This window comes from Podarcis liolepis, assembly GCF_965112155.1.
Source record: "Podarcis liolepis genome assembly, chromosome: 1".
Taxonomy (NCBI): Eukaryota; Metazoa; Chordata; class Lepidosauria; order Squamata; family Lacertidae; genus Podarcis; species Podarcis liolepis.
In genome coordinates, this window is record NC_139554.1 from 120,692,584 (window position 1) to 120,708,200 (window position 15,617).

The 15,617-nt window shown below is 41.7% G+C and overlaps 1 protein-coding gene and 1 long non-coding RNA gene across 6 annotated transcripts in view; one reads left to right on the forward strand and one right to left on the reverse strand.

Annotated features, from left to right (window-relative positions):
* The window catches only part of STAT4 (signal transducer and activator of transcription 4), a 35,966-nt gene extending 24,781 nt beyond the window's left edge, over positions 1 to 11,185 (reverse strand). For 2 of the 5 annotated variants that reach the window (XM_083468437.1, XM_083468436.1), the window contains exons 1-6: positions 10,716 to 11,185; positions 6,759 to 6,887; positions 5,560 to 5,704; positions 1,717 to 1,815; positions 893 to 985; positions 227 to 305 (exon numbers count right to left, since the gene is read on the reverse strand). In XM_083468437.1, the coding sequence (XP_083324563.1) occupies positions 227 to 305; positions 893 to 985; positions 1,717 to 1,815; positions 5,560 to 5,704; positions 6,759 to 6,886 (544 nt within the window). In that variant the 5' untranslated portion in view covers position 6,887; positions 10,716 to 11,185. Of the gene's footprint in view, positions 1 to 226; positions 306 to 892; positions 986 to 1,716; positions 1,816 to 5,559; positions 5,705 to 6,758; positions 6,888 to 7,403; positions 8,523 to 10,445; positions 10,585 to 10,715 lie in introns of those variants that run through there. The other 3 variants (XM_083468433.1, XM_083468434.1, XM_083468435.1) reach the window with 3 other exon arrangements.
* LOC310691340 lies at positions 8,569 to 13,653 on the forward strand. Its single transcript, XR_014518473.1, has 3 exons — positions 8,569 to 9,019; positions 9,404 to 9,956; positions 13,236 to 13,653. It is a non-coding gene; the product is annotated as an uncharacterized lncRNA (long non-coding RNA).
* Positions 13,654 to 15,617: the final 1,964 nt, after the last annotated feature.

The window sequence follows — 15,617 nt, forward strand, 5'->3', positions numbered from 1 at the left end:
GAAGGGACTCTGCACTTCTGAATTTGCCACTAAACTATTGGTTACCTCATTACTGCTATACAGTAGTTACAAAGGTTGAGTGTTTTCGTTGTTGCAAAAATGCCATTTGTTGAGTTTTTGGATGTAACACAAGGCGAACTTAGGCATTAACAACAAATAAACACAACATTTTAAAAGTGTTAATAACCTTCAAATTAATATGGTTTACACACATGGAAAAGCTTACCTATGCTCTGTATTGTTTTATACCTCAAGTCAAACTCCTCCTGCAGATCTTCTAAATATTTGACATCTTGTTCTGTCATCTGCTTTTTTCAATTAAAATTAAAATGATTTAATGGCAAACAGATCCCATATGAATTCCCTATAATATTCCCTGTGAATCCCTTGCTGCTGCCTTGCTCCCAGAGCAACTGGGTATGCCCTAAATGGGCAAAGTGAGCTGAACTATTTTGTATCTTGTGCATCATACTGCCTTGGTTTCCAGGGTTTAAGAAAAGCAGGATATACAAGGTGGTAGCATGTCAAAGAGCTAGAATAGACCACATCATGTCAGACAGCAGGTGGGGGGGAAATCACATTTTTGAAAGTTCCTTTATGTTACAAAATCTACACAGACAAAAAACCACCAGCATTACATGCAATGAGCTTTAGTAAAACTTTTTAGCCTTGATATGCTGATTTTCTACTTGCATGCTGTATTTCTTAAATGGGGGAGCATTCAAAAGTGGTGTGCCTCAAATGTAGTGCAGCTCCATTCTACCACCTGATTCTGCTGCATGTGTAGGCTCCGCCTTGCTCTGTCTGTATAGCAAGTCCACAGAGATATATCTGAACCTTGAGGAAGAGATGTTGGCATTTGGTACACATGTGGCAAACTGTAGTAACTTGCCTGTGCACTGTTCTTGACTGCAGACACCTTGTGTTCAACGTTTCTTTGCCTTTCCATACCCAGGTTATTCTGTAGAGACTTTTCCAGAGGTCCCTAAAAAAAAAGAATTTTACAGATGAGTTCAGCAAAATGAGTTCTCTTGGCATAGAGACAAATTCAGTGCGCAATAACTTTAAAAGAACTGATTTAGGACCTTATTTGTTAGCTTTCGTGGCCCCCCCCCCAAAAAAAAAGTTACTTCTGATTTTAGTGTTTTCATTCATGTGAGATACCTTGCACAAGTCACTTTTGTGGGGAAACAATAACACAGAAAGCATGGAGATCCACATCTGTTCATGAAACTGGCATGGGTGTACAAGTAATCTACTCCCTAATTTCTCACATATTTATGTCTGATTTGAGAACTACTTTCTCATCCAATATCACAGTGTCGGCATCATCACTGGGCCTAAAACCAAAGAGATTCTTAAAGTTCCATTGAGTTCAGTGGTGATTACTTCCATGTATACTAATGCAGCATAGGTTATTGCAAATTAAATGCAGGTGGGGGGAAAACTCAGCAAGAGGAAGGGTAATAGTTCCTGTTGGAAGAACAGGAGTGCTACAAAAACACATGAGTTGCCTTGTTTTGACCTGTGAAATACTGGAGGGTATATACAACTTGACAACAATCTTGGATTTGATGGGCCAGGATTGCACCCAGTGGCCATGATCCAGCCCCAAATTATATGTGCTGAAACCCTTTAAAATCAATGTTCCAAATCTGCAGTGGATTTAGGCCTCCTTAAAGACAAACGTATATATCAAATTAAAAGCAGAGTTACCTGTACCGGCATGCTGGCTGAAGCCAATATTCTTCTTTCTTCTCTTAAACAGTTTGAAACAACCACTGCTATATGCATAGGACTACTCTGATATTTTCCCTGAGAACAAGAGACAAAATAGCCCAGAAAACAGCATCAGAAATAGCCCAGGACTAGTCCATATAGATCAAGAAGCACTGCTTTGCTGACAATAGGTTTGCACCCACTATGACCCTTAAGGATTTTTTGGCACGAGTTTCAGGGTTACTTTGGGTCCTAGATACTTCCACTCCAGAGATGTGCCTGGTTATTTGAAATCAATTAACATATATGAAGCTTAGTGTTACCGAGTAAGACTATTGGTCTAACTATCCCAGCACTGACTAGGAGTAGCCCTCGATGTCTTGGACAAGGGTATTTTTAGCTCTGCTATCCAAGATACTGGAGATGCAGGAGGCTTGAACTAGGGCTGATATGAAAAGAATGCACTCTGCCACTCAGTTATGATCTCTTTTTAATACCCAGATTGAAACTTCAAACCTTTCTGGGTGGTGTGTTTATATCACACATTTAAAAAAAAAATAGTGGTTGCTTTCAGGGGGTTTTTATATAGAAAAAACCCACCCTCCATTGCTTAATTTTAACTGAAGTTAGTCATGACAAATTATTAAATCTTGTGCTCAAACCACTTGATTTCAATTAGCTCCGATGCACCTCAGGTTCTGTATAAGGAGAGCTGTTAATTTACTTCTTTTGACAGTTGCAGTACCTACGTTCCCTCTGCTTTATCTGCTGATAAGTATGTCAAACAAGCTGATAAGTATGTCAAACATGCACAATTCCATTCCAGAATTCCGTTCAACTTCCAAAATGTCCAGAAACCAAAGTGCAGCTTCTGATTGGCTGCAGAAAGCTCCTGCAGCCAATTGGAAGCCGTGAAAGCCCCGTCAGACATTCAGGTTCCAAAGAATGTTCACAAACCAAAACATTCACTTCTGGGTTTGCGGTGTTTGAGAGCCAAAACGTTCGAGTGTCAAGGCATTCGGGATCCAAGGTATGACTGTACTGTTAAATATATATGTCTACATCTCCAAGATTATGTGTGCTCAGTATTAAATAGTTCAGCAGAACCCTTGGTTCTGAATCACAAGTGCTGATGTAGGTTAGAATTACAGCTCCACTGCAACGAAATGGAGTGGGGGAATGGGGTTGGTCTTTACCCACCCTGCCTGTGCGAATATGGTAGGGTGGCTAAGGGATGCTAAGGATGAGGGTTGTTGAATTGGTGTTCTTAAGTGATCTTGAGTAGGGGCTTTAACTGCCAATAAAGTAGTTATTCATTTAGCACCAGTTGTTTGCATTGCTCAGCTTTTACTAGTGTGCAACTAACTTGGGGATAGTATGGTGCCATTTAGGGTTCAGTCTCAGCTGGCAAAATGGCTAGAGCCAGCCCTATCACTGTTTGAGGCTAAAATGCAAGGAGAGTTTTCTTGAGTTCAGGTAATCATTATCTATGTTGAGAATTCTAAATCTAGGTCAGCAAGAGGAAATGCATTACAAAACCTCACACAGAAATGTAGTATTAGTTTTAAGCCACATGTGTTGTTTCCCGCCCCCCTCCACCCACTTCCTCAGAAGCGCTGGTGTACATTTGCTGCCATGATGGTCTCAAAGAATTAAGAAACACCTATTAAATAAGGCAACAGGTTTCACTGGACCAACATCCAATAGACCTGTGCACAGAGTTCAAACTTCCAAGTCTCAAACAACACTTTCGACAATCTCCATTTGCTGCAGAATATTTCACACATAAAAATCTGGGATACATTTCAAGGTGTTATCACAATGTGGAATACAAATAAGATCTGCACTGGGCAATCTGACCACAAAGCTACACGTAACATGTAGTTATGTCTAATTTTCCACTCACTTTTTTATTTTAAATGAAACGTAACCATTGGAGGCTGGACCTCTGAGGACAGATGGGGTTATTAACTCTAGCTCTTCCAGATACCCCCTCTTGCAGTTACTGCCCACCCCAGAAAAGGAAGAACAGAGGTTCTCATATATCTCCCCTCACACACACACACACACACAGGCAAAACACTCTGGCGTGATATGAGAGTGGGATGGGAAATTTAGTATAGTATGGGCAAGTGGGAGAGAGGTACTGAACCTTTCATCTGTATGTGCTTCCATGCCACACTACCTCCTCCAAGCAGTTTCTTCCCTATTGGGGCTCAATGCACCTGCACTAGCACTATTCAGGCTTATGATCCCACCAGCTCAAAATTATCTTCATGGTGACTTCTTAGCCTTTCTATTGACAGTTGCCTGTATGGAGATAGCCTGATTTTGGAAAAGTGGCATTGGGCTTAACATTGATTCCGGGTACACCAGAGTATGGTCAACAGCACTGGCTGAGAAACTAACATGTCAGGTCAGAGGGGCAACGGGCAAATACAATTCCTATTCCTTTTATAACATATAGCAAAACTTTTATTGAATACATAAATTGTTCAACTGTGGCAGGAATCCACCCAACACATGGGAAAATGTGGCTTGATCTTTTAGAATACGTAATCAAATGAAACTTTATTACCAAAAAAATGACAAAAGTTTGTAATTTTTTCAGGACCAGTTATTTGTTCTTTACTGTTGTAACAACTGTTTTCTAAAAATGTATCTTCTGTACCATGAAAAAATAAATAAAAACATAACAAATATATAATACAAGTAACCCTAACAGGAAAAAAATACCCACTGAATCATGAGCAAATGCACAGGTGGGGGGGGGGGAGTCCAGTAACTCTCACAATCCCTCTGCTGTGTTTTAAATCCCACCCAATTTTGTAGGAATTAGGCATGAATTGTCTTCTAATAGCACATGAGATATGCTTTTTTAAACACAGTTTGACCAATAGTGCCTGTGAATCCCCAGGACTTTCCTTTAACATGTAAACATTTGTTTTTACCAGGAGGGTTAAATATGGGGTTGCTTTCAAAGTAGCAAGTCACCCGTAAATACCCACCCATACTCAGGTGGTAAAGTCCTATGTCATGTCAGGAAAAGTTCATTTAAATTGGCTTTCGGGCCTATCCTTTTTCACACAATGTTATGGAAGCAATTGCTGTCTCAGGCATGAAAAATGTTTTTCCTTCATTGCCAATATCTGTTTTTAAAGCCACTGCAGGCCAAGGCATTGTGCTTCCCCGTTCCTGACCCACCAAGTGAACAGCATAGACTAACTTGGATTGAAGCAGGTCACAACTTTATTGACTACAGATGAGAGAGGTTTGGCTTGGGCATGGGGCAATCATTTACTTGCAGTCCATCTGCTGGAAGTGATGCCATAGGTCAATCCGGCAGCAGGATTGCTTACATCAAATAGGAGGACCCCCAGAGGGATCACCGTCTGGGGGAGTGCAACTAGCCCCCGTCTGGTCCTAAGGACATAGGCAAATTCAAATGTTTGGTGTAGAGTAGATGCATCTCACATATCACAGTTAGTTTACAGAAGGTACTGGTAACGTTCCTCTAACAAGCAACCTCCATCCTGCATCAGCACCAACAACTAGAAACAAGGGATGCACACTGCAATAGGAAATATTGCCCCCCCCCCCCCAGTTTGGTCACATGGATAAACAGGTAACTAAGAGCAGGTTGAAGCCCCTGATTTCGGTGGACTGTAATGACCAAATACTTATAAGTGAATTGCATCTATTTCCATAAATTGAGGCTGTGTGCAGATCTTCCTGGCTTGAAACCTAATAAAAATTATGGTAGTTCATTGCTCATGAAACAGACTGCTTCATGATTCCTCTTTAGCCTCAAGGTGTTGTGTGTGAAGGCAATAGACTCACCTGAAGAACTTTCCTGATTCTCTTTAGATTGTGTATCAAGAGGAGATTCTTCTCTTGGGAAACACGGTCAAAATGTTCGTCCAGCTTTATTAGTAAGTTCTGCAGGAGGATGGCTGCCATAGGTTCATTGTTATATGCAGATTCCCTGTGCAACGCAAAATTTTTATGAATAAAACACATACATGAAAAACCAAAACAAAAAAGTAATGGTAAAAGCCTTCAAATTATTTGTTCAAGAAAAGTATTAGGCCCTAGAATGGGTGTCTGGAATCATCAGCTTCATGCATGTTCTTATTTGTTTTAAGATTGAAGTCCCAAGCACGTTCAGAGGAAAGTCCCATTAAACCCCAGTAAATATTCCAGTAGGCTGAAGAACTAGAGAGTTCAACCATGGTTGGATAACATTACATGCAAAACTGGGCTACTGACTGCTTAGAAAAGGCTTGCTTACAAATTCAGATTGTTCCTAGCATAATGCATCATCTTCCACAGGCTTAGCTCATAAAAAATAGAACTGCAAGCGTATGCTAATACTATGCTAGGAAGATTATTGTTCCTTTCCTTTTAAAATATTATTATGTTTTCATTGGGCAGCTTGTAAAACAACTAACAAAATGTATTTATTCCTATAGACCCTTTAATAGCAAAGAGACTAATTTTAATAGCTTTATGTAAGCAATATGTACAGCTACAGTACATATTGTACATATGTACAGTACATACAGTATATATACGTTACTTAGAAATATGATTATTTTGTTAATTTACACATAGTATATATTGTATAGTATACATGTATCCTTCGTATCATATCAATTTTTCATGTCCATTACACATCACACTTAATATTTGTTATTACAGTTACTGTTTCTTGATTTTGATAGTTTCTTAAGTTGCCACATTTGTTTTCTGTTTATTTCTGATCAATACTTTCATCAAAAATAAACAGAGAACAAATGTGGTAAGTGGCACAAAGCTGCTTTATATTAAAGGCAATATTTTATCAGAATAATAAAAAGTTCTCTATATATTCCTAAGGATACACTTTTTATTGGAATTTATATCAGCACACAGCAATAACTATGCACCCAATATCCTGCCTGTACATAATAGTTTCCTAAAATTCAAGCTTTATAAGAGAGATAAATTCTTTTTTTTTAAAAAAAAAAAAAAAGTAGACAAAGAACATTTGATCTTACCAGTCCTGGTTTTCAATCCATTGTGCTAGCAGATGTCGGACTTCCATGGGAAATTTGTCATCATAAATCTGGTCTATCTGCTCCAAGAATTTTGCTTCTAGCTGCTGGACTTGATTCCACTGAGACATACTACAAAGAATAATGCTTGTTTTGATGAGATATTAAACGTTATCATGCAGGAGTGTATAAGAACATATGCAGAACCCACCAAATTGGGCCAATGACCCGTCTAGTCCAGCATCCTATTCTCACAGTGGCCGCCCAGAAGCCTATGAGAAGACTTCAAAAAGGACATTGAGTGCAAGAGAACTCTGCCCACCTTCAATTTCCAGAAACTGGTACTAAGGCATATTCTCTTTGATAGTGGAGGTAGAATATATATGATACTCTTTCCTCCAGATTGCACTTGCTGCTTCAAGGTGAATAACCTTTTGCAAAATGATCACACATTTGTAGTGTGCAGCCTGCACAAATTTTGCCCAGGTTTTACTTTTGTTTTGAAAATAAACATTTTTCTTTTCAAATACCGAATTGCTTTTATTTTACATAATAATAAACATGCATATGACGTATAATATATTTGACATGTTCAAAAGCAGAACTATTCAGGATTTATAGTTGTCAGGATACTGTATACTGTTTTACCATTCACTTTGTGTTGTTTGGGAGATGCATTTTGATAGATCTCCTTGATATTCTGTGGCCTTTCAATGATGGTTGCTTGTTTTCACACTATGAATGTGATGGGTGCAACTTACGTTGGGGCATAACTTGTGTTGTCGTTTCCAAAGAAGAGTAACAAATTCCTTTACATCTGCTCAATCACTCTTCAGTAACTACAGCTGGACAATGTTATGGACAGTGCTTTTAAAAGAACTTTAGGATTTATTCTTAGATGTTTGAGAAGCAGAGAGTATTGCCTTCAGTGTGGGATGGGAACACAAACTTCTGGGGATATTCAATTTTGAAAGGCACAGCAGAGTTTATTTATTTATTTATAGATTTGGGAAACTAGTTGGTATTTGACTCTTATCACCAAACAAGATGTAAAAGTCCACTTATGCAAAGAAACAAATAAATGAAGATGAATGCACCACAATACCCACCAAGTATTAAAAGTGAGTGTGGGCACAGAGGGTTTGCAAAGGAAATATGATTCTACAGCTTCTTATTTCAATTCTTCTTTGGAAAAAAAAAAGATATTTGAGCAACTCAGTGTTGCGCTACTCCCAGGTTAAGTGCCCCCTCATCTACACTGGAAAATACAGGTATAGCACATTTACAAATGAGTCAGTTGCCTTTGACAATGATGAATAATAAACCCCCACCCCTGGCAAATGCTGACTTGTTTGTTTTCTGTTAAACCCAGGCAATGGAAAAAAAACAAGCAATGTGCATGTCATCAAGAACCATTTGGTTTCAAAAGAGGAAACTTGCTCCCAATGAGGAGAGTGGTGAAAAGAAAGTTGAAAAACAAAGTCAAGAGGACCAAATCACTTCAAAATGCTTGGGAGACATTTAAAAACACAATAATAGAAATTAGAGTTTCAACTAGTCAACTGGAGCTTATATTGGAGATGGGACACGGGTGGCGCTGTGGTCTAAACCACTGAGCCTCTTGGGCTTGCCGATTGGAAGGTTGGCAGTTCGAATCCCCACGACAGAGGGAGCTCCTGTTGCTCTGCTCCAGCTCCTGCCAACCTAGCAGTTTGAAAGCACGCCAGTGCAAGTAGATAAATAGGTACTGCTGTGGCGGGAAGGTAAACGGCGTTTCCGTGCGTTCTGGTTTCTGTCACGGTTTCTGCCAGAAACAGTTTAGTTATGATGGCCACATGACTCAGACAGCTGTCTGTGGACGAATGGCGGCTCCCTTGGCCTGAAGTGAGATGAGTGCCACAGCCCATAGTCGCCTTTTACTGAACTTAACTGTACAGTCATACCTCGGGTTACAGACGCTTTAGGTTGCATTTTTTTGGGTTACGGACGCGCCGAAACTGGAAGTACTGGAACGGGTTGCTTCCGGGTTTCGGTGGTCACGCATGCGCAGAAGCACTAAAATCACACTTTGCACATGCGCAGAAGTGCCGAATCGCAACCCGCGCGTGCGCAGATGCGCCATTGCGGGTTGTGAACGTGCATCCCGCATGGGTCACATTCGAAACCTGAGCGTCCACTGAGTAGGGGTCCTTTACCTTTCTATATATATTGGAGATGCATCATGAGAGCAAAAAGATGCCAGCATAGTGCAAGCAGACAGTAAGGTAAAGGTAAAGGTACCCCTGCCCGTATGGGCCAGTCTTGACAGACTCTAGGGTTGTGCGCTCATCTCACTCTAGAGGTTGGGAGCCAGCGCTGTCCGCAGACACTTCCGGATCACGTGGCCAGAGTGACGAAGCTGCTTCTGGCGAGCCAGCACCAGCGCAGCACACGGAAACGCCGTTTACCTTCCCGCTATAAAGCCGTACCTATTTATCTACTTGCACCCGAGGGTGCTTTCGAACTGCTAGGTTGGCAGGCGCTGGGACTGAGCAACGGGAGCGCACCCCGCCATGGGGATTCGAACCGCTGACCATGCGATAGGCAAGTCCTAGGCGCTGAGGCTTTTACCCATAGCGCCACCCGCGTCCCTGCAAGCAGACAGTAAGCGATGCTAAAAAAGAATTCGAGGAGCACATTGCTGATGACATTAAGTTTTTTAAAATATCTATTAGTAGTTGGAGACCATCTAGGCAGGCGTTTGGATGACAAAGGAATCAAAGATGTGCTAAAGGAGGATAAGAAGTTTGTGGAGAAACTGAAGGAAATCTTTGCAACTCTCTTCAGAAAAGAATATGTAGGGCAGAAGGGGAATCTGAGGATTATGTTCCTGCCCTGATTAACAAAATAAATAATGAGAAATCACCCGATCTGGGTGGCACCCACTCAACAGATTTCAAAGAACTCAGTTGTGGAATTGCTAATATTTTAGCAAAAATAAGTAACTTGTTCTTCAGATCTGTCTCCATACATGAGGACTGGAAAGTAGCCAAAAACAAAAACGTAACCAATGGGGGATCCTGGAAATTACAAGCCAGTTATCTTAATATCTTCCTGGGATGGGGAAACTGGTGGAAAGTATTGTTAAGGATAAAAGCATCAAGCTTATACAGCTTGCTGAAGCACAGCTTCTGCAAGGGCAAGTCCTGTTCACAAATTTAGGTGAGTTATTGGAAAGTGTCAACAAGTCTGCAGATAGAGGTGATATCCTGTTGATATAAGGTATTTTGGATTTTCTGAAAGTCTCTGACAAGGTACCTCATACAAGTAAGCTTAGAGGTAATGGAATAAGAGGCAAGGTCCTCTTGTGGATTGAAATAAAAAAATTTCCTTCCAGTAGCACCTTAAAGACCAACTAAGTTAGTTCTTGGTATGAGCTTTCGTGTGCATGCACACTTCTTCAGATGCATGCACACGAAAGCTCATACCAAGAACTAACTTAGTTGGTCTTTAAGGTGCTACTGGAAGGAAATTTTTTTATTTTGACTATGGCAGACCAACATGGCTACCTATCTGTAATTGGTCTTGTGGATTGGTTAAGTAAAAGGAAGCAGAGGGTAGGAATAAAAGGGACAGTTTTCCAGCTTACTCGGGACAGCCTCCCTCCCAAATACTTTCCTCAAGTCGGCCACCCATAGCTACAATTCCCACCTTCACACGAACTACAGTTCCCTGGAGGCGGGTGAGGAGTGGGGGGGGGGGGTAGAAATAACATGCTTTAACGGTGTTAAAATTAAATAATAAAACGTGGCGGGGGATGGGGGGCCCACATGTCGCTCCGCCTCAGGCCAAAAAAAAAAAAAGGAAAAGGGAGAAAAAGCGAAGTTCTGAGGTGAATTTTGCCCGCTTCTCGGCGTCTTCCCGCCTTCCTCTCCCGGCTCCCCCTCCCCCTCCTCTTCCTCGCGCGCCTTCTTGACTCACCTGCCTCAGGGGCTGCAGAAGCCGAGGGGAGAGGGGCTTCGAGGCGGCGGCGGCGCCTGGCGAGAGAGCGAGAAGGGGCGTCCAGGGGGTGGCTGGGCGGGCTCTCCGGGCTCCTGGGCGTCAGGGGAGCGGACGGGACGGGGTGTGTGTGTGTGTGTGGTGCGTGTTTGTGTAAAAGAAAAAAAAAATGCGGTCGGAAAAACGGGGAGTTCCCTGTCAGCCGCGGAGCCTCTGCTGAGCCGAAGTGTTCTGGGCTGAGGATGTGTTTCTCTTCAGTCTCTCTCTCTGTCTCTTTTCTCCTTCCGCTCTGTTCTCTGTCACCGAATATTCAGCCATAGAATACTATTATTATTATTATTATTATTATTATTATTATTATTATTATTATTATTATTATCTTTTCTCCTTCCGCTCTGTTCTCTGTCACAGAATACTCAGCCATAGAATACTATTATTATTATTATTATTATTATTATTATTATTATTATTATCTCTCTTTTCTCCTTTCTGCTCTGTTCTCTGTCATAGAATATTCAGCCACAGAATGCCATTATTATTATTATTACTATTATTATTGATTCTCTTCAGTCTCTCTCTTCTCCTTTCCACTGTGTTCTCTGTCATAGAATATTCAGCCATAGAATACCATTATTATTATTATTATTATTATTATGTTGTTGTTGTTGTTGTTGTTGTTGTTGTTGTTGTTTCTCTTCACCTCTCTTTCTCTTTTCTCCTTTCCACTCTGTTCTCTGTCAAAGAATATTCAGCCACAGAATACCATTATTATTATTACTATTATTATTATTTGGATTCATATACCGCCCTATGCCCAGAGGTCTCAGGGCGGTTCACAGAATGTAAAACCCAAATATAAAACCACAAAAATCACGTAATCAAAATAAAACAACAACCCAATCACCCCCACCCTTCAAAAAGCACATTAATATATTTGTGCCCCGCCATTACCCCTGACGGGTACGGGGGGGGGGAGGAGGCAGCTGTCCCTCCAAATCAATAAAAACCAATAAAAAATATATTAAACACAGGTTTTGCCTCCCTCACGCAGACATTATAATTAATTAATTAAATTGGTTTACCGCCCTATACCTGGAGGTCTCAGGGCGGTTCACAGAACATAAAATCAATATGTAAAACCACAAAAAAACCAGCCACCCAGTAAACCCCCCCAAAAAACCCCACTTTATTTTATTTGTGCCCTGACATTTCCCCTGAAAGTGGCATGGGGGGGCAGCTGCCCCTCCAAATCAATTTAAAAAACTAACGCAGCTTTTGCCCCCCCTAACATTATAATCAATCAATCAATCAATCAATTAAATTGGTCTACCGTCCTATACCTGCAGGTCTCAGGGCAGTTCGCAGGATAAAAGCACAATACAGAAACCACAAAATAAAAACCCAAACAACCCAATTACCCCCTCCCCACCCCACATTTTAAAAGGACGTTGGATGATAACCAACCAAAGAGCACCACTCCGATTCCTGAAGAACAGAGAAAGTGGGATGGAGAAAGCACTCTCAAAAATGTATAGGGAATGCTCTCGAACCCTGTATTCATGAGGGTTACGTAAAATGCTTAATGTGTAGAATGCTGTTGAGCATTGAAATTACTTCACATTCATTAAGGTAAAGGGACCAGTGACCATTAGGTCCAGTCGCGGCTGACTCTGGGGTCTCGCTTTATTGGCCGAGGGAGCCGGTGTACAGGTCATGTGGCCAGCATGACTAAGCTACTTCTGGCGAAACCAGAGCAGGCCACGGAAACGCCGTTTACCTTCCCGCCAGAGTGGTACCTATTTATCTACGTGTACTTTGATGTGCTTTTGAACTGCTAGGTTCTGCAGGAGCAGGGACAGAGCAACGGGAGCTCACCCCGTCACGGGGATTCGAACCGCTGACCTTCTGATCAGCAAGTCCTAGGCTCTGTGGTTTAACCCACAGCGCCACCCGCGTCCCTACTTTATATTCATTACCTAGCTGCAATCCTTACAACAGCCCCATATTATTCTCCCCCCTATTGCAGACAGGGTGGGAAGCCTGCAGCTTGCTTAAGGCCCCCTAGTGATTTCATGGCAGACTCATTTGACCAGAGGCTTTTGTGGAAACAGCTTAGCCACTATGCGACTATGCTCTGATCAGAAATCACATAGACTGCATATTTCCACAACACAATGTGGTACAATTCCAGGAAGGGTGCCAGGCAAAGGCAGATATTTTTCTTCCAAAGATACACATGGGTAGGATGTGCTGGGTATGCAGACTGGAGAGAACCATGTTGAATTATCCATAAAGGGGATGCTATCCAGTAAAGTCACCCGACCTTGATAAATCAGCTTTGCAGATAAGTCCATAAAAGTAACAACAACAAAAAATGTTTTCTAGCTTGCCAGACCACAGAAACCTACGTTAATCATCTGTGGAACATCCACAGCATAAAAAAGGGTGGGGAAATTTGGAGAAAGAGAGAGAGAGAATGAACTGGCTTTCTTGTTTCTATAGGTATTTCTGACTGGTTGCTTGGAGGCAATTCTTAGTGTGCCACAGATGACTAGGGTAAGGGGCACTTTCAAAGGCTTGTCAACACATGTGATTGATCTTGATAGTAAAAGTTGTGTTCAACACAGACATGCAGGGTCAATTCAAAATGCTGGACTGGAAAAGGGTCACAGGGGTCAGCAAACTTTTTCAGCTGGGGGCCAGTCCACCGTCCCTCAGACCTTGTGGGGGGCCAGACTATATTTTTTTGGGGGGGGAATTAATGAATTCCTGTGCCCCACAAATAACCCAGAGATGCATTTTAAATAAAAGCACACATGCTACTCATGTAAAAACACGCTGATTCCCGGACCGTCTGTGGGCCAGATTTAGAAGGCGATTGGGCTGGATCTGGCCCCCGGGCCTTAGTTTGCCTACCCATGGACTACAGCATGATTTACGAGCGTGGCTGTGACCAGGGCCGGTCCAAGACATTTTGGCACAGAGGCAAACCACAAAATGGCTCCTCCCCTGCCATCAGGGAAGAAGGGGTAAATGAAGATCTACATAAGGAGCAAAGGAGGTATAAAGATCTACATCAGGATCTGCTGCCCCTTTGGATCCTGTCACCTGAGGCAGTCACCTCACCTTGCTTCATGAGTGGGCTGCCCTGGCTATGACTAGGAATTGTAGGAACCTTCTTATCGCTTCAGCCATCTTGACACATCCGTCTCAGACCTAAACTTGAGCCACACAGAGAATCATAGAACTATAGGTAAAGGTAAAGGGACCCCTGACCATTTGGTCCAGTCGTGACCGACTCTGGGGTTGCAGCGCTCATCTCGCTTTATTGGCCAAGGGAGCTGGCGTACAGCTTCCGGGTCATGTGGCCAGCAGGACTAGGCTGCTTCTGGCGAACCAGAGCAGCGCACGGAAACACCATTTACCTTCCCACCTATTTATTGACTTGCACTTTGACGTGCTTTTGAACTTCTAGGTGGGCAGGAGCCGGGACCGAGCAACGGGAGCTCACCCCGTCGTGGGGATTTGAACCACCAACCTTCTGATCGGCAAGTCCTAGGCTCTGTGGTTTAACCCACAGCGCCACCCACGTCCCTACCATAGAACTATAGAATCATGTAACTGTAGAGTTGGAAGGGACCTCAAGGATAAAGTAGTTCACCTCCCCCCCACCGTTGCTATATTATTACCAAGGTTGCGACAGCAGTGGTTCTGTTGTCTGTGGTGTTTGTCTTTATTCAATCAAATATCAAGTGGTTGACAGATATCCTCTGCTGGCTGTCTAGTACATGACCAGCTCTATACAGGATTCTGAAGCCTCTTATCGTGTACATCATGATCCTGACATCTAATATCACCTCAAAACCTTTCCTGGGACTTTTGTGCCACAAACTCCGAATTTTGTGCTGCTGGCCATGTGTGTGTACTGATATATCCAATCATAGTTCCTGGTTTATACCTCCAACAAACCATGATTGCCACATTCCCTCCAAACCAACAGCAAAGTATTGTGTGTTTTTTAAGACACAAAGCTTTGCCATAGGTTATGAGAAGATACAATATATGGGGGTTCATACTTCAGCCTTGCTATGTATGTCTCTGTCCACATACATGTGCTTAAAAAAAGGATCTAAAAATTAACTGTTACAAGCTATCATAAAATATATTTGGTATGTAAAAATGATTTTATGGAATCTAATGACAATGGAAATCTCCCTCCCTCCATCTCTCTCTCTTTCTCTCTCTCTCCCCAAAGCAAAAGAATCCAAACACCTACAGAGTATATTGACAAAAGATCGGTAATATGAACAGATATAGTTCACAAAGTATCAAAGAACCCAAATGTGTTTTGACCTTGGGCTTCCTCTGCTCTGTGTAGATAAGAAATGTTTGGCATAAAAACAAAATCTTATATATATACAAATACAAAAGACATAGTTTAAAATGTTGCTACATGCTGTTTTTGAAAAAACGAATTGAAAGTTAAGTAAAAATATCAAATATATTTTTGAAAAACACCTTTTGAGGCTACAAATAATAATACTTACTTAGTCCTTGAGTGCCACACACATATCTTTGAATGTATTGTCCAGTTAAGTGGGCTCTCAGAGAATACAAGTTGCCCTTCAAATCTCTCTGTATGCATCTGATAAAATAGGTTTTTGCTTACAAAGTTCCTACTACCATAAGTTGTTTATGCTTGAATGTACCACAGGCCTCTTTGCCATTGCATTTTATTATTGTTGCAACAAACCAATGTGGCTACTTTTCTGGACTACTTATCTAGAGACAAATAAATGTCATATCTTACTATATATCATGCATAAGTATTAGGAACTTAAACAAACAAAGCTATGGCCCAAAGGTCAATACAGTTATTAACAA